Source organism: Melospiza georgiana, chromosome 2, assembly GCF_028018845.1.
Source record: "Melospiza georgiana isolate bMelGeo1 chromosome 2, bMelGeo1.pri, whole genome shotgun sequence".
Classification (NCBI taxonomy): domain Eukaryota; kingdom Metazoa; phylum Chordata; class Aves; order Passeriformes; family Passerellidae; genus Melospiza; species Melospiza georgiana.
The window spans coordinates 59784694-59809543 of record NC_080431.1 but is presented as its reverse complement, the minus strand read 5'-3'; the positions used below and the strand labels follow the sequence as shown (position 1 = coordinate 59809543).

The 24850-nt window shown below is 39.0% G+C and overlaps 1 protein-coding gene across 6 annotated transcripts in view; it reads left to right on the top strand.

Moving 5' to 3' along the window:
* Positions 1-24850, top strand: part of FRY (FRY microtubule binding protein) — a 224315-nt gene that overhangs the window by 47170 nt on the left and 152295 nt on the right. Inside the window, exon 1 of one of the 6 annotated variants that reach the window (XM_058019115.1) lies at positions 1283-1375. The exons of 2 other annotated variants lie outside the window; for them this stretch is intronic. Coding sequence is in view for 2 of the 4 variants with exons in the window: in XM_058019110.1 (XP_057875093.1) it covers positions 19048-19117 (70 nt within the window). In the remaining 2 variants the exon portion in view is untranslated. Of the gene's footprint in view, positions 1-1282; positions 1376-18223; positions 19118-24850 lie in introns of those variants that run through there. 3 more of the 6 variants (XM_058019110.1, XM_058019109.1, XM_058019113.1) reach the window with 3 other exon arrangements.

Below are 24850 nucleotides of genomic sequence, written 5' to 3'. Positions count from 1 at the left end.
TTGTTTTCTTCTATTCTGTTTTACAGAGCTTTACTCATTCAGTAGTGAATAGACACACCAAGGCATGTAGCTGCAAGGAAATACATCAGTCCATCCATTGGGACTCTTGTTGCAGTCTTGGTGCAAACTGAGGGAGGGGTCTTGCATGCAATAGGCTTCTTTTACAATTTTTTCTTAACTGTGGTAGCTGGAAACTCTCTCTTTAAACATGAAAGCTGAAACCTGAGAAAAGTGAGTTGTCTGTCTGTCCTGCCATCGTGAAGTTACTCATTCATGTATGCCTAGACAGTACTGTCCAACAATGATGTCATTGGGTTGTTGTGTTCATCCCCATATGGCAAGGGAGAGACAGAAACTGTGTGCTGAGAAACCATGGCATTGCCCAAGGGACACACTGCACAGAGATAACTTTTTCTTCTTTTACAAAACACCTTATTTCTTCCTGTTCTTTAAATCTGAAATGTTTAGAGCTGCTGTATACTTTAGGACTTGGTTAATATCAACTGCTATTTATATATAAATTTTGATTTTTACTATTACATGGTTATGCTTTAAAACAAAAATTTAAAAAAAGGCACAGGCACAGGGGAGCATAGTCAACACTAGAGGGCCATTTATTGCCAACAGAGAGGTTCATCACCTTAATTAGTGGAGTTTGTACAGATCTTCTGATATGCTCTCAGTTCAGCATACTCTCATGGCCATGACTGAACTTCACTCTGGCAGGACCATGCAAGAAAATGAACATGTCTAAAAGTGCTAAAAAATGTAAAATGGTCAAGTTCTGCTTGGAAGCCATTTGTATTGTGAGCTAGGGATGTTTTTTTAATTAAGTACCATTAAAAATCTACTTATAGTACAGCTGTTAGTATCTTGTAGGCTTTTTTTCCTTCTCCTTCATTCCTTGTTCATGTAGGTAGTCTTGATGATGCTTGCTCACTGATGTGTCAGTTTTGAGGAATGGAAGGTGAGAAAAATACCTGGGATTTTCTGCCTCTCCCAGGACCAGGCATGCCTTCATTTCATGGCCATATGCCTGTTCCTCAGGTGTTGTCTTCCCAGCCAAAATTATCTTTTTGTGTTCTGTGGGACAGCACATGATCACTGCTTTGGTACAAGCAGTTTGGTGTTGCTGTGAGTTAATGTAATGAAGGTCACTGGATAACAGTACTTTACAGAGCTACTCAAAGAATGAATGTAGCTTGCTAGTCTGTGATTTTACAACTGAATAGCTAGTATTTTTTAACAAATTCAATGTTTTTGTTTTTTTTTTCAGTGAAAATATTGTCGCAGTTAGAAGTCTTGAGGTACTCTCTCAAAGCATTTCTGGAGTTCAAACCAGCATACAGTCTAGCAAAGTCACTTTCTAAAATAAGTAAGTTGATTTGATGCCATATTTGCATGTAAATTATAATAATGAAAAATAAGGAAAGAAAGAAAAGGTTTTATACATATGACAAATCCTTAAAAGTTATTCAACGGTGACATGAATAAATTATTTCATTTCCCATGAGTCGTGCAGCTAAGACAGCCATACAAATTACTTACTTTTTACTTTTGACTGGCTGTGTTAATTGGGAAAGACTTGCCAAAATCTAATTACTTTTAATAAGGATGCTTAAAGTCATGGGTACAGTATGTGTCTTGATTCAAATGAGTAATAATGATCTGTGTTCAGTATTTTAATTTGGTGAAGATTTGAATATCCTGCCTCCTCTGTGAATAAATTGGACTGCATGGCAATGATGTATGCTTGTGATCTGCATATGATAATTGCTGTTCACTTATGGTACCCCTGTTGCCATTTGGGAGATTGACCTGTGTTGGTGCTGCACTTTACAAGTATCATCCAGCAGAAGGAAGGGAAGAACTTTGTCCCAAAGTTTTTCTCCTTCCTGCCTGACTTGAAAACGTTGGATTGGTTTCCCACTAATACAGTTACCAAGACCTTCTGCTGACTGAAAATGCAGAAAAGGGAGGAGTAGCAATTTTTGTTATTTGCTGTTCATATTTTAAGGTGGCATTAGTTCTGCCTTACCGGCTTTTATTGAGCCTTATGCTCAGATATGCCATTGGTGCATTGCTGATTGTGTGTCCACCCACTGATGTGGGTAAGGGGCCACTGCTTCATTGCCAGAAATTTTATTGCTGATAATGTCTTGCCTTGGTCTGGCCTTTTTCATTTTTGTGGTCTCATGCATGAGAGAGATCATAAACATGATGATTTTTATATGTATTACTAAATGTACTCTTCAGCATTTTAGTTTGTGCATATTTGTATTAAAATGACATTTTCTTTAGGAAGGATGGGTTGATGATTCAGAGAAAGGCTCTGGATTTCTCATGAAGTCTGATGTAACAGATGTATGTTGTCAGACTTGTTTTCTTCTTGGGTTCACTGGCATTTTATGGAGTGGGGAGAATGATTTCCAAATGTTCTTGTAAGCAAGTGATGAAAATGCTGCCTCATCTTTAAGTTATATTTAGGATTTAGATGAGGTTCTCTATGTCCATTGGAGAGTAACTGGAACATGGAAATGAGAGAGAAGGTGGGGAGGAAAGTGAGGTTAAGATAAGGAAGGCTTCTTCTGCTATTATGGTTTGGATTTTTGTGTTTTGATTTATTGTTTGTTTGTTTTAAAAACTGTATAGTTGTCTCCTAGATTTAAATTGCCACCATCAGTTGTTAGAGATGTTAAGACTTCTTGAAAGCTGACTCCAGTGTTCAAGTGAATGAATCCCATTGTATTACACAGTAATTTACCCCAAATCTTAAATGTCTAAGGATTTGTAGACTTCATTTGTGCTGAAAGACCTTGTGAAGCAGTTACAGCACTTGCATCCTGATTTCAGCACCAATTTCTGTGTGTGCTGCCTTAGAAATAGCATGTCGAAAAAGAACTTGGTTTAGTAACATGGTTTGCCAGTTTTACCCTTGGGCTCTTTGCTATATCCTTTCTAGGGGGTAATGATTAAAGTGTAGAGGAAAAATCTCAAAACTTCTGCCAAATGCTCACCTTCTGGAAAATATAACTGTTTTGGGGGTTTTGTATGTTTACATGGTTTTCAAGAAGAAGCATTGAACTAATATTCAACACTGGTTATATCTCCAAAGAAATACATCGATATATAACATATTGTATTTTAAAACAGAAGCCAGGATCCTAAGAAATGCTAGCAAAACAGGAAACGGACAAAAATATTTTAAAATGTTTGAGAATAAGTCAGTCACTCTTTGTATCAAATGGTAGTGGCCTTAGCTACATTTCATGTGCAGTAAATCTATAAGACTTTGTTGACATTATTTCCAAGTAAATCTTTCTTTGGCCATCAAGAGGCAATAGAACTGTTTGTTCTCTTTATCTGATTTAAGATGCACTGTGAACAGTGCAAACACCATAAGAATATGCCCAACTCTGGCCCACAGAGATGCATTTTTGTGCTAATGGATTGGAGAGATTGACAATATTTTTTTTCATAGAGTTATGAAATATATATTTTAATGCATGGGAAAGAGACATTATTTTTGAAGTCTTACAGTAGTGCATCTGCAGTAATGAAAAACTTATCAACCAAGTAAAATGTATTAAAAGAATCAGACTTAAAGGTTGTCATAATGGCTTTGGTTTAGCTTTCTGGCTGATACTCTTTTCCCCTCCTGAAGAGCAATCTTCATATAAGCAAGTGTAGACAATGACATTGAAGCATGTTCTCTTGGTAATCTGGTGGGTCTGTGGACTGCATACAAATCACTCAAAATATACTTCTTCTATAGTGCTTGTTTAATTTTAGATACGTCTGTGCACTTGTTGGGTGCATTTGGCAGGTAACTGACTTTCAGATATTTATACTTTACACATTGACTTGGAGCATACTGTATCCAAGTTAAATCACATTATAATCTTGGAATCTCTGAAATAAAAAGTTGCGTATTTTTCTTGGTTTTAATTTTTTTGCTGTCTTACTGTACCTGAAGTTGAACTACAACCACAAGAAGTTTAGGATTTTCTGAAAGTACTTGCTAAATTTGCAGAGGTAATTTTAAAAAGTCAGTATTTTATTAATCTGGGTGCTAGACTATTGTGCCTGAAGATTGGTGTAGAAAGTAGAACTCATCTTAATTACAAAAGACTATTTAATGAAAAAATCTTAGAACATAACTAAAGTGAGTTGGAAATTTTCTTTTTTTAATGCTTCTCATGATAAAAAGATGCCCTTAAGGATGAAATCCTTTTGGTACTTCTGGTAAACCAGCCATAAGCAGATAGATGCTGAGTTCATATACTTAGATTTTTGTAAAGAACGTACTCTCATATTCATTTTCTTTATTGTTATCAAATAAGAGTGGTTATTTTGGAATGTGGTTTTTTATAAATTTTGGGGGTTGGATCTCAAATTAAGAACCTGACATGAATAGCTCAGGACAGTCTTTATTATATTTGGAGTTTTTGGGAAATTGAAATTGCAGGGATTTTCGCAATATGATATCAATTTAAATTCCTTTGCTCTGGATATACTAATGTGTAGCTGCTAGGAAAAGCTAAAATGCAGTATTATATTTAGATACACTTTCAAAGACCCGAGAAATGTCCGTTCATGCTTTTAAATCATATTTTAGGCTGTACTTAAAATTTATTAAAATAAGCAATCTTTTCCATCTATTACTGGAAGATGTTTCTGTTTCAAGGAAAAAAATGTCTGTAGTTATGCAATGTATATTGTGTGTGAGACGATCCTGTGGCTCCGCTTACAAGGACCTGTTGTGTAGTGGGCTTTTTATGTATTTAGTTGGTTTACAACTGCCTGAGGGTATTGATGTGACTTTCTGTGGGGTTTTGCTCTGTGTCTTTGGAGTTACTGTTTCATGTTGTCTATAATGGGAACATGCTTTAGTTGCAGAATGTGTTAGAGATTATCTCTATGGTTATCTGTATGCTCAATTTGTTGTGAATTATCTGCTAGCAGAATAAGCCTTTTGTGGGGTAATTTATGCTACAAACAAAATAAGGCTGGCACAATAATTTTTAAGCCTAATCTTAAATCTGTGTTTTGGTAAGGAGAGGGACAGTTGACAAATGCAATCTTTCTCACTGTAATCTCATTTATTGTGTATTTCCTACTTCGTTTAGGATCTTTGAAGTAGGCAGTCTCTTGCTGGTCTGTCCTCTCCTGTTCTTCTTATGCAAGTCAGAGAAATCTCTCTCTAGCAAAATTGTTCCATTTCTTCTGCATTTTGCCTGGATAATTCTCCTAGCAATTCTCAGACCCAGTTCAGAAGTTGGCAAGAGCTGAGGAATCGAGAGAGAGCTGGATTTGCCACCAGAAATTAGGTAATGTTTTGCTGTACACTTGTAGGCTGCTCCATGGCACCATGGCAAGAAAACAGCCCCAGGGGTTCAGGTAGGCATCCTTGGGCCTGCAGAATTGAACCACCAGTCTGTCCAGCAAGACATAACTTTAATTACTGCCATTAAAATTCAGCACCAGTTTGTTCAGTGAGTCACAATAAAGTGCTTCTGATCAGACTTGTTTAGGACAGTTACTGACTCCTCTACAGAAAATCATTCAAGTATTAAATTTCCACTAGTTGCTGAGGCTCTGTTCTCTAGCAAAAAGTCTAATCTGCAGCAGAGGTTTTACAATTACACAAAGATGCCAGGGTGAAAGAAGGATGACAAGAAAAGCAGAATACCAGAGACTAAATTAAGCTCACAAGATGGAATTTCAGGGTCTGAAATGTAATTTTCTGCCCAGTGAATTGAGGATAAACAAAACAAGTCCAATTTTAAATCTGTTCTGGAGCTAGAAAATCAGCAGTTCTCCCTTTAGAAGCTTGTAATAATGTAATTTAAGTGTAGATTTGTCATACTAAATGTTGTTGGACTCTTAAGTAATAGTAGTGTCACAGTTAGTTCTTTATCTGGTTTCAGGGTTAAGAATGCTTCTGCATAACCTATTGTTATATATTTATTCTTCCCACTTGAAAGCCCATCCTAAAATAGGTCTCAGTGACTGTGTAAGCTTCACCCATCAGCAAGGACAGTGATGGTGATGGAGATGGAAAAGGCCCAGGTAGTCAATGCTGCCTTTGCCTCAGTCTTTACCTTCGGGAGATATTCAGGAATCCCGGGACCCAGAGACCAGTGGGAAGGCCTGGACTAAGGCTTTACCCTTGGTACAGGGATAACAGGTTAGGGAACATTTGGAACAAGCTGGACATCCATGGGACAGGATGTCCTGACAGGATGCAACCCCAGTGCTGAGGAAGCTGGCTGGCATCATGGTCCAACCAGTCCTGATAGTTTTTGAAAGGTGACGGCTACTGAGGGAGATTCCTGATAAGAAAGAGACCAAATGTGACTCCTTTCTCCAGGAAGGGCAAGAAAGAGGATCTGGGAGCTGCTGGCTGGTAATCCTCACCATAATCCCTGGGAAAGTGATGGGGCAAATAATCCTGTAATCCATTTCCAAACATAAGAAAAGTATATGACTGGCAGCAGTCAGTATGTTTGTATGAAGGAGAAATGATGCTTTACAAGCTCAGTAGCCTTCTAAAACAATGGATAGCCAGCTTGGTGGATGATGGAAGATAAAAGGACACTGTTTGTTTCAACTTTAGAAGGGCTTTTGGCAGGATCTCCTTGAACATCATCATAGACACAATGATGAAATACAAGCTCAATGGGTGAACAGTGAGGTGAGTGGAGGGCTGAGCTGCCAGGCTGACTGGGTGGGGATTGGCAGCACGAAGGCTCACAGGAGATCAGTCACTAGCAGCATAGCCCAGGGGCTGATATGGAGCCAGTACTGTTTAACAGGAATCTCATGAAGCTCAATGAAAGGAAGAGTCAAGTTATTAGAATTTTAACACAGTTTTGTTTAATGTTTCCCCTACTACTCCTACAAGTACTTGGTTTCACTCTGTATTACTGAAAATCTTGCCAGTTCTCTTACTCTGCTTTCCAAGATTATTATACTTGTTTAGGCATTTCCTCATTATTCTGTTCATTGACAACCTTTCGCTCTAAATATTTCTAGAAAATAGAATCTACTTTTTTGTTGTTTCTTTATGTGGAAGATAAATGTAAAAACTGTCAAGCAATCCTATAGGCCTGCTTCATGGCATGTAGCCTTAAAATGAGGACCATTGTTGCAGGAGTTGCAGACATCCTTCTTTTCTTAGCTCCCTTGCTTTCCTCCACTCCTGATACCTGCAGAAGGAATAGTGGAAGTAACTTCCATGAACATTAGCATTGCTCCTTTCTCACAGCAGAGGTCCAGAAGGAGCAGAGTTATTGTCCTATAAAGACTGATTATCACTGTCCATTCTGGTTTTTTAAATCTTCAAGCTCATTTTCTGACCATGCTTCTTGCAATTAGAGCTAAAATGTATCTGTTCCTGTGACAGCCGCAGTTTAATAAAGGCTCAGCCAGAAAAGTGGTGTGGAAGAATGTTGTTACTATAAAAAGCAGTACCTCTTATAGGTAGAAGTGCCTCTTATAGGTGTTTGTAAATGCATATGAGCAGTTGGGAAAGCTATTTAACCATGTAATACCTATGACAAGCATGCCTCTGATTTATTAAAACAGGTTGGGGTTTGGTGGGTTTTTTCCAATTTAGAAGTATCATTTTCCTTTGCTTCTTTCCTCCACCTGAACACCCAGCAGCCTCATTGCATTGACCACTGGGGATACACATAACCTCATTTGAACTGAAAGTAATTAAGGTAAAACTGTAGCCCCAAGACACACCTGCTACTCTGCACACCTCAAACTTCTGCTCCTTAGTAATGCCGGCACAAGGAGACCTGATGGAAATTTTGGGAGAAAGAGAGGGGACGGAAGAATTTCACAGCTCTTTCAACAGTAGCACAATCTCAGGTTAGCTTAATCAAACAAGAAAGCACACTCTGGGTGAAATCTGCCGTATTATCAGATGGGGGGGGAAGTATCCTTCTGTTCTTGGAGAAGTTTCCATTTTAGAAAGGTTCTGCGTGTGCCGATGCCACGTTTTTAGTTCACTGAATTAGTCAGTAGCTGGCGATGACCTGCCTTGATCTGCGGAGGAGTTCAGGCAAGGTTCGTGCGCTGGAGCCCGCAGTGAGTGGGGAGGATCCGGTGTCGCTGAGCACTGGGACCCGACTGAGCACGAGCTCAGGTTCCACACCCAGCACTGCCTCCAGCTACACTGAAAGGTTTCAAAGCAGGTGAATCCCAGTTGTTATTTTTTTATGATCACCGTTCCCTTTTGAATTAGGTTGCTGTAAAAGTTAACTGGATTTTTTCCAGATCCAAGCGCCGTATACAAATGAAAGTATTATGTCTCAGTGGATTGTTTTCAGTTATATATTCTATATTTTAGATCTTACTTCACAGCTGAGAAGCCAAATCAAAGATGAAAAAGAAAGAACTATTTTCCTCTTCTGATCTGGCAAAAAAAAAAAAGAAAAAAAGGAGGAGAGAATAAGATCTGCTAATTTTAACAAGTTTAAAAAAATTAGTTTAGATTTTCAAAGCCTTTAATGATGCAGTGGACAAACAAGTACATGGGAGTTAGATACTTATCCAGATTAGACACTTCATAATACACAAAGCAACTGTTAGATGTTTCAGAAGCTAAATGCCTTTGAAAATCTAGGCTGTGGTGACTCAAAATCATTAATCATTTTAAGTGTATTTAAAGCAACTGTAATTACTACTGCCTTTTCTAGGAAACTGTTGAATTTTAAATGTGGCATCTTTTTGTGCTTTCTTCCTTGTACTGAGCCTAAAGTACTTTATTTTTCTTTTCGTTAAAAAAAAAGCAGATTGTATACTTTGTTTTGTACATTTTTTGCTAAATTGCAGTTTCCATTCAAATGTAGCATGCAAGAAACCTTGAGTAACATAACCCTCTTAAACAGGAAAAAGGTCATTTGCCTTTTTCCGACATAAGCAGGCAGGTGTATTAGAGCTCATGTCTCTGGGAGACCCAGGACATTTTTTGGTTTAGCAGGAAGGGATGGACTCTGAAGGATATAGAAGACCCAGTTACAAAGGCTGCACTCATATTTAACTTGGCTCTCTGGGGACACTTGTGCTTCTGAAGAACAGCAGCAAGTTGGAGGATGCTGGAGCTCTTCAATTGCCTGTGCCCAGATTGAAGCATTGCTGTCGCAAAACCTTCACCACAGCAAGGGAGAGCCCTTGAGCAAGTGCTCATCAGTTAAAAAATGCTCTGTTCAGGGGGAGAAAAAAAGCAGGAAAGAAAGATTGTACCTCTCAAATTGACATCTCTCCTGGCACAGATTACTCCAAAAGATAAAACAATATGGACTTACAGATAATGTTCTAATTAAAAAAAAATTAGAAGTCTTGCTTCCCAGTACATAAAAAAATTACAGAAAATATTTTGCAAGTCAGAACAAGCATTCTTATGTAAGATCAGTCAGTTTTCTTTTAATCCAAATTGTTGTCTCCTATCTAGCCAGCATCTAAACACACTGTTGTGCAAGTTGAGAGTGTTATATAGTAAATTCCAGACGCTGTGTCTCACCAGTGTTTGCCTAGGAGGGTTATGTGAAAAGTGAATTCAAAACTACATAAAACAAGACATATTCCCTTCAACAACTGTTTAGGATTGAGATGGTTTCATGACATCAATTCTTGAAAGAATGGAGAAAATAATTTTGAATAATAATGGGAGAGCACTAAGCCAGACATTGTAACTGAAAGGTATTCACGTAATGAGAAACAGAAATTTCACTGTAAAATCATATGGCCTGATTTTTCCTGACAGTACCTCACAGCACTGTAGTCATTTATGTAAAGTTGCTGTAAAGTAGCCAGTGGCTTGAGTCGTGAAGATTTTTGCTGACAGCTATTTATGTTTACTTTGGATATTCAGAATATTTTCAAAGGGATGAAGGGCATGGTGACAGCCTAGCTGTTAAAGGTATCAAGTGAGCTAAGAAGTGTATCTGCGTGTCCTGTTTATAACCTACAGTCAGGGAAAGAACAATTTTATTTTTTGGTCTACCACCTAGCATGACTTCTGGGGTAATCCTGATTTTTGAAGTTTTAGTTCTTCCCACCTTGAAACAAAAGAATTATAAAATTTGTTGATGTTATCTATCTTAGTCAATAGGTCCCTGGTCTAACTGGAGGTGGCACTGATCTGAGCTCCCTGAACCTGAGCTTTCCATTAGCACCTCTGAGTAAAATGAGAAAAAACCTCTTACACTGTAATGAGCCAGGCTCCAGCTATTCCAGGCACTTCACTCACAGCAGGGGCCTGAGTCCTGGAGGATGTACAGTCCTGTTTGTGGTGGTACATGTCAGGGAAGTACACATAAAGGAAAGAAAGTTGATGGCAGTGATACTTCATCATTTGAAAAACTGGCCAGCTAAATCTGATAGTACTCAGTTTCCCTGTTGCAGCCACATAATTCTAATGCAGCTGTTGCAAGGGGTAGGATTTTCTGAATCATTGAGAGTGGACACTGTATGCATAAGGCCCACCTGAGGAGACTGGAGGTGTTTGTGTTACAGGAGCACGTGTGCCAGCTCAGACCCGAAGCCTGGCTGGTCTGACCCTCTCTCTGACAGTGGGCAGAGCCTGATACCTGATAGGAAGGTGTAAGAGGCAGCAAATGCAGTACAATCTGATCCCATGTCCATCTCATCTTGATCTATAGTCAATGGAAGCTCTTTGAAATCCTTCCAACATTTTTGTTCTCATTTTTTGAGAGAAGTAAAAAATTGACTCATCTTCTAAGGCTGATGTTTTAGTGGAGCAAAGGGACATAAGCAGAAGGATACCTTTCTGCAGAATAATGTAAACATTGAGGTTTGAGTATCAAATAGATCAGCCAGAAAGGAAGAAGTGTTAATAATTGAAGACAGAATGAGAGAATGGAAAGGAAAGTTTAAAAAAAGAACAAGTAAGCAAGTAGCCTGTCACTGCACCATCTTACTTAAAGTCAGGGAAAACTTTAGGATCTGCTCTGGCAGAATTAAGAGAAAGAAAATATATCTGTAAATGTATTTGAGATTCAAGGAAACATTTGTGTTAAAAATCACATGTAGGAAGTGCATTGAGATAAGATCTGTCTGAGGGATGGATTAGTATTAGAGAACAATTTGGAGCTACTGCACTGAAAATTCCACCTTCTAATTAGATAATCAATGAAAACATTATACACGTGCAACATGTAAGAGGGAGGTGTCTTGTGGAAAATGGATATTTTGAACATGTTTTTCTTTAAGGGAGGCAAAACTAAGGTGTGTGATACAGTTTGTTTGGTCAGGGGTGCCTTGGTTTTGGTATCAGGTCACCATTCTGAGTGGGTACACACCCCCTCCTTGTGTGTCTTGCTTGCTTTCTGTCACATCTCAGGCACCTCTCTGAAAAGGTGGGAGCTTTTCCTTTCCCAAGGCAAGTTCCATTCCTGGGGAGGAAAGGGAAAGGGGACTTTTCCCCAGCTCCATGGCCCTGGCAGAACAGAGGGAAAGCTGTGCTTGAAATCCCAGGCTGTGTCTGAGAAGAAGAATGAGGAGAAACAAAGCTGAGAACTTATGATCTCAGCTGCAGTAATGTGCAGTAATTGTGAGCTGTCCCTAGAGACCCTGTAGGAGCAAACAGGTTGCTTTGAAAAATGCCATGTAATGAAAAGTCTCCCTGCCCATGGCAGGGGTTTGGAATAGTCAATCTTGAAAGGTCCCATCCAACCCAAACCATTCCATGACTCTGTGAACATCTAGCAATGGGCATGGTCCAGCCCTTGCCCTTCTGGCTTCCACCTCTCTGCCCTCCCAAGGGTAGAAGACGTTCAACTGCGTGACAGAAGGGAAGTGGAACAGGGAGTTTATGACTTACTATGGCCCTAAATTCTGCAGTATTTGAGGATTCAGTCTATGCATTGTGGAATGAGGAAATATGTGTAATAGCTTGAGAAAAAGGGAGAACCACAAAGTCTGGATTCCCTCTGTCCTAGACCTGGTACCAATCTCTTACGAGTAAATTAGCAAATACAAATTATACTGTGAGTGTGTGGGTGGGGTTCAGTTAATTCATCTCATCTCTGAAACAGAATGACAGTCAACTTCAGTGGTGGTTTGGAAACTTCCTGCTGTAAGGAAGTTCTGACATCTCATGCTAGAATGTTTGGGGAGTGTGATATATAACCTTGTCTCTAAAATACAGGTAAGGATTTGTTACAAAGGGAGGAATTTTATAGGATTTCAACAATGGTAAAAAGCTTGTTTAGGGATGGTTCCTGGAAACTTCAGGTGAAGAGCAGGAAGAAAATACTGACTAAGTTATTCCTTTTGCCTGCTGATGCCTGTCGTCTGTGCTTGTGGGACACAGGCTGCATTTTGACATGCACAGCAGTATCTCCTGCATCAGTGTTGTCTGAGTCTGTGCCCCAGTGGTAGTGGTGCAGATTTCCTAATGGCTTTCAGGATGGTATCTTTGTAGCATATGCATGGTAAGTCTGGGCAAACAAAATTTCCTCCTGGCTGGCTGATGCTTCCAGACACTGTTCATCTAGGAAGAAATTCAGAGGTGAATGACAGAGTCCTAAGAGGACATGTCAGTTTGAGAGCTCCAAAGAAAATTCAAGGGAAGAATAATAGTATTTTGAATCTCTAGGCATAATTCCAACATTCACCAATTTCATCCTCTGCAAAATGCCTAGTAATAATTTGTCATTTATAGATTAGGCACAAACTCCTTACAACCTATTTCATTACTCTAATGAATTTACTACACAAGCTGAGGATGAGAGCTGGGTGATGTATGACTCTGTAATGTATCTATGAAAATATGTTGTTTTGTTCTATTAAATACCATTCAGTAGGTTTCTATTTAAATATTGTATATAACTGTACCCAAGTTGCCTGATGCCCTTGTTTCCGAAATACAAACATGTGCTTCATTTCAATGCTGCTGTTTTCCATTTTGACGCAGTTTGTGATGTAAACAAGCATTCCTCGTGCATTATTTGCTGTTCTCTTGTTTCTGCCTGTTTTGCTTCCCATCACTAGGTGGCAATAGCTGAACAGCCACTTACAAACAGGAGACAAGACAAAATGGTGCAGCAAAACTAATGAGCCATAAACTAAGAAGGATTTCTATTACTTTATTTAGAGATTATCATATTAAATGAGATTTCCTTGATGAAATCTTATTTTGTGGAGTTCTTTCTGTCACTCTGTACTTTTAACTTAGATCATAGCAAGATGTTTGTTTTACCTTGTTAATACATGGGACACCATAGTACGTAAAATTTGGTTGGTTTAGATACTACAATTTTGATCTTTGATTCAGCAGAGGACATTAGTTAAGCTAATGTATGTGTTATGTCATATCTTCCAGTCTCTGTAAATAGTTCCCATACCTTAGGGTATCTATAATTGTGCTAGACACCTAAATTTAGGCACTGGAATACCATTGAGCTATGACCAGCATATGACAGTCTTTCAAGAGCAGGGCAGAAAGTGGTTCCCAGAGGAGGGAATGCGAAATCATGAATGCAATGCAGCCTATCCCAGGACATGATGATATCCTGCTTGTTTTCCTCTGTTAGGTATGTTCTGCACTGGAATCAAATGAGTCTGGGAACCACTCTTTGTAGGGTTGTTTTATTTTGCCCAAGAGGACTAGACTGTGTAAAAAACCATGAAGACACTGATAAGCAGCCCTTACTTATTCCTGAGGTGAAGAACTCCAGACAGCCTAACTTTTATACAGGCTGTACTTGTGTGAATCCAGTCTGATTCCATGGAAATCAGAGACACAGATGTAATTCAACATACAATATTATTTGGCTAAAAGGGCTTAGTATTTAAATCAAAATAAGAAGGAAAAGCTATAGAAAGCCATAGAAAATTATAATCATAATCATAATAAAGCACGTTAAAGCCTTCAGTAGTTCAGTAGAGCTACTTTAGGCTTTGAGATGCGTCCACACCTCTGCTTGGAAGACAAAATTTGAATCTATATTTGCTTTGTTACTGTTGTCATCTACTGTTGGCTACTCTTTGCATTTAGCCTCAGATTCTGAGGAGTTAAGATTGCAAAATCCACATAGGCCTTTTCATACCAAGCTAAAATGGGCCCCAGACGATTGTGCAAGACTGTGCTATATTCAAATCTCCATGTGCTTTTTTAAGGATTCCTGCAAGCATTGCTGAAAACACAGAGGACTAAACTGCCTGAATGACTGTAATAAACAGTAGTCACTAAAACTGTAAACAAAATTGGTACCTATGCTACTAAATATTAAGAATCTAAAAATCTAGTTTACAAAAGTAGTTACCCTGAGTATCATGTGTATACAATGAGGAGAAACAGGCTGCTTTGAGCAAATAATTGTGTTCTTTACTGGAACTCTCTGAACTATTGTGTCATGCTGAAGGCACTCACCTCCCAGTGTAGGCATCTGAGCTGGATGCCTCAAGATAGATATTGTGAATACCTCCAGCAGTATGTGGTTTTGTTATTCTTGTCCCTTTACTGAGTGAAAGCTTTGGAAGTCTATTTTTCAGATGTTTTCCAATGACAATAGCTGCTCACAAGGACACGTCTGACCATACTGGTGAACAGTGTCTCCCAGCTTCTTTTTCCCCAAAGTTGGGCATGGAAACTCCACAGCTCCAGATCTGTTCAGACTGAGAAGGGTACTAGCCAGGTAACCAAGGTTCCTGGATATTTATTTCCTCTGATCTCAGAAAACAGTGGGAGAACAGAAGGTGCTCAGTGCTCACAAATGTGGAGTGTGTGTTACATGTAGTTTAACAAACATTAAGTTTAAACATTGCTTATGGTAATCAGCAGGTAGTTCATCATGGCAGGCACATGAAAAGCCTTACATTTTGAATCTGTGGTTTCACATGGTGAAAAAAAAAGGAACTGTTATTGTCAATTCCCATGTAGTAATGTCATAAAGAAGGAGCCCACTGTACCTGTAAATGTGTAAGTCTGTAACAGCCCTCATCAGACAATTTACTTTCATGGACAGATTTCATATGCTCATGCCTGTCTGTCTTTCACAGCCTGGAATATGTAATTAAATTGTAAATATTGCAAAGTCAACAAAAATGAAAGTGGAAGCTATGCAATTTCAAAATTTCTTAGTCTTGTGAGCCTACCAAAAATAAGTTCAGGACACTAAATTAGAATACTGATGTTTCTGCCATTTCTGTGTTATTCCTGTTTTAGGAGTGTTTCCAAAATATGAGTAAAATCATTATATTTGGTAGATGTCTTGCTTGCAGATTTAGACTGGCAAATATTTAAACTTAATTTAGCATTTAAATTTTTAAAAAATATTTTATGACTAATGATAGAAATTAGTAAGATTTTAATTGATTATACTTTTAATTTTAAAGAAGCTGTTAAAAGTTAAATTCTGAATCATTTATATTCTGGGTGATACTTTTGAAAGCAGAACCAATAATGGAGGAGTATCATACCTGAAGTAAATCTTAACTATCATTCTGTATGAACTCATTCATATGATGCCAAAAATATAGACTCTAAGAATGGTGGCATTTTTCCTTAATATACTGTCTCAATATATCCATTAAGCTTTTCAGTATTTTAGTACAGCATCATGCTGTCAGTGGGAACGCACAATAGGTGGACATGTTCTTCAGAAAATGGCGATAGCAGTAAAATTCTGCAATTATGTTGTGATGCAATGCTTAAAAAAAGACCTACATGAAATTGGATTACTTTGGCTCCATATCACTTTGGAGAAAGTCCGTAAAAGAGGTGCAGGGGATCTGATAGAAGCTGAATGTAGCTGTAGCCTTTTTAATGTTACTCCACAAGGAACAGCAACTAGGCATTAGGTGGTACTTTAACGTGCCAAATGCAAACTCTTCCTATGGTAGTTGAATCCAGGTGTCCTTGGATGCAGTAGCCCATTTATTTCTTCACCAAATGATCACAGAGTCAAGAAAAGATTGTTAGATTGGTTAGACTTGGTAACTGGTGATGATCAAGTGGAAGGAACGTTACTGGATCCTATTCATACAAGTTGACTCAAAATTAGCAAAGATAGATCTGCCAATCTGAAAATACAAACATGAGAAATTAAAAGGAGCTGGATAGTGACAGTTAAGAAAAGTGCCCATGTGGGATATCTGAAATTTCTTTTACTTGAAAGCACCAAAACCAACCAACCGACAACACCTTGAACTTTTCATTCTGCCGGTGAGGGACACATGGGACCCTCAGGAGCATGCCATGGAGCTAGCAGGTCACCCATGGAGGCTGGTATTCTGACAGCAGCAGCACAGAAGATGAGCTGAGTAAGACTAGGTGAGGGAATAAAAAACAAATGGGTAAACATCCTTATTCCTTTACAACTTCAAAACAAGGACATTGATTTTAAAGAGTCCAGTATCCAGTGAGGTTGAGAGATGGAGTAAGAACAAGATTTGACCACTAACTACATGAATGCTTTTGCCTTTAGTTTTCGTTTTCTCTTGTAGAAAAACAGAAGTAGGAGGAGTAAGACAAACAGAACAAAAAATCATTTGTGAGGTGTTAAAAAACCCCTCAAAGTTCTTCAAATTCACATTACTAAAACCAGTTAACTTCCCATTTATTCACTCAATGAAGAGCAGCCATATGACGTTGCAGCTTGGGTAATAACATTTTTGTTGAGCATATCAAAAGAGAGATTCTGCCCTGTAAATATAAACCACAGATTTGTTGGGGGGAAAACTATCTGCATCAACAGAGAGGCTGCTTGATACTCAAGACTGATTGGTGAGAGATTATATTTAAAGGTGTGGATTTAATTTAAAATTGGATAAAGTCTAATACGGATTTAGGAAATACAACTACTTGCAAATTAACCTCCTGTTTTTATTTTCAGCAAGAGAGTTGCAATGAAATTAATTTATCTGTCATCTCCAGAAAAGCATGTGATATAGCACCACAAGGGAAATTATTACTTAAATCCTTGAACATAGGAATTAATGCAGTATTTGTGAGGATGAATAAGGACTTCCAAACCTACTTGGCATTGTGTCTGGTGAAAAATCAATTAGTGGGATAGTGGAAAGTCATTGGTCTCCTAGATTTTGGAACGTCCCTTACTCGGTGTTAAGTTTAACTTTAATTGTAAAAGGCTGGATTGTGCTGGCTAAAACAGGATGGCACAAAGAGGAGGCTTTGTCAGTGGGGCGTAGGAAAGAAGGTACAAATGGGACAGCAAGGTCTCAATATAAACTGGGGATGCAGTGACAGCAGTGGGATGATAATTAGCGGCATAGAGAGGAAGAGCTGATCAGCTTTCATTGACATGGGTGATGAGGTCAAACCTGAGATACTCTGAACACTTCTGGTTGTTCATGTCCATGAAAGGGTGTAAACAGGTTTTGAGTGAAGTTCATTTAGAAACTGAAAGAATGTTTACAAAGTGAGTTTAAACAACAGCCTGTCATTAGTGAGGACACAAAACCTTATCTCTAGATGAGGTATGTTTGCAGAAGACATTTAGCATACTTTCAGTGAGAACCACAAGAGCTTGGTCTCAGTGACCCTTGTGTTCCTCAGCTTCCAATCCAAACATCAAATATTCTGCATACTGAAACTAAAAGTAATGTGCAAATATAATTGCTGACAAAGTTTTTAGAAGAATGAGCAGCAGACAAGCTCTATTTTGTCTCTGATACTATAATTATGAAATGCTGCAGGATATTTATTTCACTAAGTGAGAAAAATAAGTACTGTTATTTGCAGGAAATAATATCTGGAGGGGTGATACCAAGAATATGTGAAACAAAAAGTACTTTGGAAACCGATTCTTATTTTTCTTCATTACCATTAAAATATGCATAGTGATGTAGTGTGATTATATGAAATAAAACCTTAGGAATATGGAAATTGTACCTAGCAATTAAGTATTTTGTAGAAAATACAGAGAGATTAAAAAGCAGTGAATTGCTTCTGCCTCATTTTTCTTATGTGAATTCAGTTCCTTTTTAGAAACCATTATTCAATATAAAAATGATATCAAACTGAGTTTTCTGTGGCTCTTTCAGAGGTGAATACAAAGCAGTGAGCTCTCTGGCTTATTTGGCGTTATGAATCCAGCTTGCTGTCTCTCATCTTTGTTAAGGGAGGGAGGGGGGGAGGCAGAAAAAGTGTCAAGAAAAAAATGACAACACGTTTCTCTGTAGCAGTGAAAGGAAAGCAGAAGCAGCCAGTCTGCATGCCGTGGGTTCAGTGTTCTGGAAGTGCTTCTCTTGTGCAACTGGGCTGAGGGAGAGCCTTTTTTCCTTCCCAGCGTCACTGCAATCAGATCTATGGGTGCAGCTCCGCTTTGCTGCAGCATGATGCAGTTGTGTGTAGTTCAGCGGGCTCCTCTTGGAAGCAGGCGGAAGGAGAGCAGCTGACCAGAGCAGGCAGAGGATGTTCATTAGAGGCTGCTTTCTTTCCCCCTGAAGCTCAGCAGTACGTGCGAGATCCCTGCAGCTGCAGAAGAGACGCCTTCGGTGAGGCTTCCAGTTGCCGCTGGGTTTGCGAGAGGAGGTGCACGGGCTCGGGCTGACGGGCTCCGATGGGAGAGCAGCCTCAGACCGGCAGGCTGCCCGCTGTCAGCAGCGCGGCTCCGACACCCTTCGGGGAGCCGCTCTAACTGTGCCGGTGGAACAAGTGCTCTGCTGCTGCTGCTGCTGCTGCTGCTGCGGGAGCCTTCGCCGACCAGAAGAAATCTGCCCGGTTGTGGAATGGAATAAATGAAAATACTGAGTGCTGAGGGGGCGAGGGAATTAAATACTCTTCAGCTAGAATTAAGAACAAGCCCCGAAGGAAGAGCAAAGGACAAAAATCTCATGGTGTGTTGTTGTTGTTGTTGAGGCTTTTTTTATTTTTTTTTTTAATGAGCTTACCTACCATGAACGGAAGAAGTGGATCTGCGGAGACTTCATTTCCTCCTCTGACCCCTCGTTTACATCACTGACTGGTGACAGTCACATCTACATACATAGTACCTGCCACTTCAGCTGCTCAGAATTATAGAAGCCTCTTTGTATGCAGCAGACATGGCTAGCCAGCAGGATTCAGGCTTCTTTGAAATCAGTATCAAATATTTACTGAAATCCTGGAGCAATAGTGAGTAGCAGAAGAGTAATCTTTTCATATTATGCATTGCTTGATAAACAGCTAGGGCAACCTGAAGGATAGAATTTTACCTTTCTGTATGTTTGTGTTGTGTAAACCAAGTAATTCTTGCTTTTTTCAGCTCTAAAAATCAAAATGTCAGAGATTTAAGTAGGTTTCATTAACTGTAAGGGCTGTAATGAGATTATACTAGATTTTATTTGATTGAATTCTGAAGTTAGGCTGCTTTCTGGGTCTAACAGTACATTGCAGGGAGTGCATTCCAAACAACATTTCCTGCCTACATGTTTGTTTTATTTGTTCAGACTTTATCTAAATATTTTTTTAAATTATGTTTAATCACAAGGGTGTGGCATTGCTCAGAAGTTGGTTTTTATTAATTGTGCACTGAGGACAAAATATAATTATTCTACTTCAGGTCTGAAAGTCATTTTGATGTGACAGGAAGCAAAACATCAATTGCTTGTAGCTGCACTTCCCACCCTCTATGCTTAATTTGAGAATCTTATGCAATATTTCTAGCCAGAAAGAATCCATCTGTTTATCTGATCCAGGCTGGGTTTTGCAGAATGTAAACAAATAGCATTTTAGTCTGCCTTAGTCTTTTTAGTACTGCTGTTCCTGATTTCCATTGCTTTTTTAATCAATTACTCTATAGATGATTTAGCAATATTATGTAATGAAGATGTCTGAATAAAATTTAGTGCTTGCAAATATATTCAGATGAGGTAAGGTGATGAGATAACACTGGCAGAAATTTGCTTTTTAAGTTAAAGTACATGAACAGTATATTCCTCCTCTATATAAGCTTTTATTAACAGTGCTAAATCTCCATATTTAACTGGTTTTAAAAGATAGAACACAATGTCTCTGGAAAAATCCAGCTTGGCTAAGTGTGAAATAAGGTTCTGATCATCCTGCTATCTATAATTTAAAAATGTCTGCATAAAAGTCTAGCATTTAAAAATTCTGTGGTATAAAAGAATTGCAAGATCTGCTCAATACAAGGAGAGTACCTTATACCTGCAAAGAAATAAACAAAACACTATGTTAGAGGTGTGACATGCAAGTCTTGTATTCATTAAATGATATCCATAGAAACTGTATTTTTCCAGGTCATTTGTAACCTCAGTAACACTGTAGTGCTTGTTTGAATCTGTTTTTCTACCACAAGTGTGAAGCCACCAGGGAATAATAGTATTACCTAAACAGCATTGCTTATCTGCCCTCCTACAAAAATATTTAGTGCATATTCATTCAAATGAGTGATCCCACAAGGACTAGGAGAGAATTTTATGATTCAGTTACCTTCTTGGACTAATATTAATCTAATACTGAGAACATAAGTGTGTATTGTGACAGCACATATTTTATAACGAGCTAGGCACAACTTATGACAGAAGAAAAACAAGGCGTTTTATGGTGCAGAAATCAAATCAGTTATGGCATTAATTTTGTAATAGCCTACTGTAACTTGAAGTAAAACCAACACTTAAGAATATAAAACCAACTACATTATAGAATTAAAGTGTTGTTTTTTTCTTTTTCCTTTATCTTGAAGTACACACTAAGTATTTCAATATAGAAAAGGTATTTCTAGTCTGAAATTAGAAGTCCCGAAGTTCTAGTTTAGGGAAATGGAAACAGTATATGAATAATAGATATTTCTGACATTCTTTTAGTGAATAAACACCCCTTCTACTGTATCTGAAGAAACAGTAGGAGGAAATAGAGTAAATGAACCCAGGTTGCCTTAAACTTGTCAATTGGAGGTTTTTTGCTTTTGTACTGGAAGGGTATGTTCATAAATCTGGTATGTTCATGAATCTGAATGTGTCCTTTCTAGCTGAAAAACAAACTATTTGATAAGAAGACAGTAGGGAGTTAAAAAAAAAAAAACAAAAACCTAGGGCTTTCTTCAGCTCTGCTATGTGATGGGTGGAGCAGAGGAAAACACTTCCCTTGCTTGAGAAACTGCTGGGAAGCCTGCACATGCATGCATGGGAGCATGTTTTTCTGAGAATAGGTGCTGTGTCTGCACACCCAAGAGCAGAAGTAAGCCATGAATTATGATGTGCCATTTACATAGCAGCCAGAGGTCAAACATACAGTTTAAAAAAAAAACAAACTTTGGTTCCTACAGTATATATTTTGCTGCAGTGTTAACAATGCAGAGGTGCTGTCCATGTATGTTTCTGCAAACTGGCACTTCGAAACATCAGTTTAAACAGCATTTATCCTTCCCAGGCTTTTTAGTCCCACCAAAACCAGATCTTTCCATTGATTTGTGTTTTGGCTTACACAGAACATTAGCATTTTCTAGCAGATTGCCATCCATGTCTGTTGCCCATACCATGAAATATACTCAGTTATTCTACTTGGAATGACACTTTCCCCTGATTTTGCTATCTAAGGAGTTTAACAAACTAGCCTTCTTGACATGCCAGGCAGGATTTCAGTTCAGTGTCACACAGCACTCGCTGAAGTGTTCACCAAGCATGCTGCTTGCATTTGCATGTTCATCACCCAGCTGAAGAGGCAGGTAATTTATGGACCGTGGGGTTAATTCACTTTAACTGTTGCAGTCAGGATAGCACAGTGTGATACAGTCTCTGGGGTGTTCTCAGAGAGCCTGCACCCTTCTTCCTGGGGATAAGAAAAGCTAAGTCACAGTCTGGCCTTCAAACCATCCCATCAAACTGAGAGATCTCAAAATACTCCTTTGTGCAGTTCCCAAGACAGACTTTTGCTCTGCATGTGTCCATAAGGTACTGTGCATGTCGTGCTGTCTGGAAAATATTCCTGCATTGTGTTGGAGATGGAGTCAGAACAGGGTGTTCTCTGGTTGGAAAATAAGAATAATCTAAGGGGCCTTTTTACCCATCTCATGTGTTCTTATATTTTCTTAAATATTTGAGCATTTTTCATCAGTGCTGCATTAGTCAACAACTGCATTAATCATTTGCATTACTTCTTTTTTGAAAGTACTGCTAAAATAGCTATGTCAGCACAAGATGAGTGGTATTTACTTGGCCCATTGAGGTCAATAAGCTAACAAGAATAAAATAGGGCTTACCAAAACTGGAACAATCAAGAGTCTTCAGGTTTGTTGTGGAAATAGTGCAAAATGCATTTTATAAATAAACATTTGTAATTTATTCAAGGCATAATACATTAATACAAATGTTAGGAATTTGAAACCTGATCTTTCCTTAATTTTTTTTTTTACTTTTTTGAATGAATGAGATAGATTTATTCTGAATTTAATTTCCAAATGTCTTTTTGAAAGTCACAGTTTAAAAAAAAAAATCTGAACAGAAATTTAGAAATCTAGCTACAAGAACCTAAAGTACCATCATTATAAACTGCAGAAAAATCTATAATAAATTCTGCCTTTTGCAGTTCCTAGATCTGATCAGCAATTAAGTTTATTGGAGGAAAGGATTCTGTAGAAGGATCTAAATGGCACAGGTAGATGGCTCACTCGTGCTCTCACAAGCCTTGTGGGCTTGTGGAAGCTGCATTTCTTTGTCTCACAGTTACTAGAGATAGGTTTTAAGGTTTCTTTCTGTGTAACAAAATGAAATTGCATATTCTGCATAGGGAATATTATATTTGGCACTTCTCATAGAACAGAGTTATCTGCAGGGCCTGATTTTGAGGATTGCAATGCTTGTTTATCTACCTCTGAATAGAAAGGGGGTTTTCTGCAGACTTGTGTTTAATGCAGACTCAGCATAAGGACTTTTCTAATATCAGGACTTCAGGTCTCTTTTCCACGGCCAGACTTCTTTGCCTTCTTCCACAGCAGCCAACATCCACATCAAAATCCTCACGCCATCATCCTCTTCCCCTCTGTGCTGTCCAAAGCCCTCTGCTCAGTCCTCCTGCTGCACCGTGTGCTCCTTCTCTGTGCCCTGTGTGCCCAGTCCCGTGGCAGCTGTCAAAAGCTCCTTCTTCTTTACAAGTGCTGGTGACATCAGGGACAGCCCAGGCCTGGGACCACCCAGACACCCACATCAGCTCACATCCCACAGTGCTCCCAGCAGGATCTCTGGCTCCTCCACAGCTTGCTGGTCACACACCGAGCTGAACACAGGGCTGGCATCCAAACAGGTTCTGTGGTCAAAAGAGCATCAGGCAGCAGAGACTTCCCAGTGGATGATGTGAAACCTGGGGGGTTGCTAGCTGCCGCATGGTCAGCCATGTTCTGTCCTTCTCTTAAGATATGTTCCTACCATGTCAGGAAAAGAAATTAGTAAGGAACATTTCATTAAATGAATGTAATGCACAAGGCTGATAAAACTCAGCCTTTTTTACAGGAATGTTCATGAAGTCCTGTGTCGATGAGCAAGAGAAAAGGGAAAGGCACAGACACTTTCTTAACTGAAAGTCTTTGTTATGTCCAAGCCTGTGATGCATTTCTTTGATCTTCTAGTAAGATTTTAGTGTGCATAAGTGTGATAACAGCTATTTTGGTAGGTTCCCTTTTCTACCATCAAACACAGCCTGTTTAAGGCTGAATACTCTGAGCACACCATGCTATCAGACTTAGAGATTTATAGCAAGATACCAATCAAGGGAAGAGGCTCCTTCCTGTTTTCTACTGCCCACTTAGGCAAACACATTCACTGAACAAGGAGAACCTTCCCCCCTCTCTTGCTCTGGCATCCATACTCTTGCAGGCCCAAATAACCTGATTCCAGAAGCTGATGTGCTGCAGGCTCACCCTGCATGGAGAGGAGCAGTTCTTGCCTGAAGCAGCTGGGGAAGGGACAGGGCCAGTGGCTGCAGTGAGCAGATGGAGAAGCTGGGACCCGTGTGTCCTGCTGGCTCCAGAGGTGTCACCCTGACTCACCTGCAGAGAGCTGGCCCTTGCACTGCCGCTGCCTCTGGGGAGCCCTGGGCACGAAGGTTTAGCATCTGCTGTGTCTTGGCAGCTGAGTCTGCCTGGAACAAGGGATGCCACTAATTCAAGCTGTTGTGCTAGGTGAAGGGGATTGATTGCCCTGTCCATTGAGCCTGAAGGGAGGGTACATAGTGGATTCTTCAGCTCTAAGTAGTCTGTGACTGTCAGCAGTAAAGTGTCTTGCTTGATAATGGTGACTGTTATCGCCCAGGAACTCTCTTTGTATTTGGTTTGATCCAAAGGGAAAGGTAGCAAACCACAATGTTTAGGCTCTTCGTGTTCTGACCCATTTTAGAACTTGCATTTTGACATGGTTCTTCTCAGAAGTAAGGGAAAGTGAAAGTTTTACTACCTTGGAAACATGAGAACTCTTTTAAAAATGATTTCTTTTTATTTTGATGTTTGCTACTCTATTGAGGACATTCCAGAAGCGTTTCTACCATACTTGGAGGGAAAAAAGGATGAGAAAATCATAAACGCTTTATTGCAAGATCCAGTTGATTTGTAGAATGAGTTTCCTTGTCATTAAAAAGTTTGAATTGCTGCAGTAAAAATCTACAAATGCTTTGACTGCAATATAGTGCATAAGTTTTTCTGGTAAAACTTCAAAACACCAAAATATTAGATGACCTGGAAACTAGGCTTTGTTAGTTACTGGTAGATATTCCATGAAGGCTCTAATTATTTTACTTGTGGTGAAAACAAAACTATTCTGTTATACTATATGTATTCACTATGAGTGATTAATTTGTGATATCCTTGTTATCAAAATACCAGCATCTTGGTTTTTCTAGTATTGCTAGTTGTTATTCAAA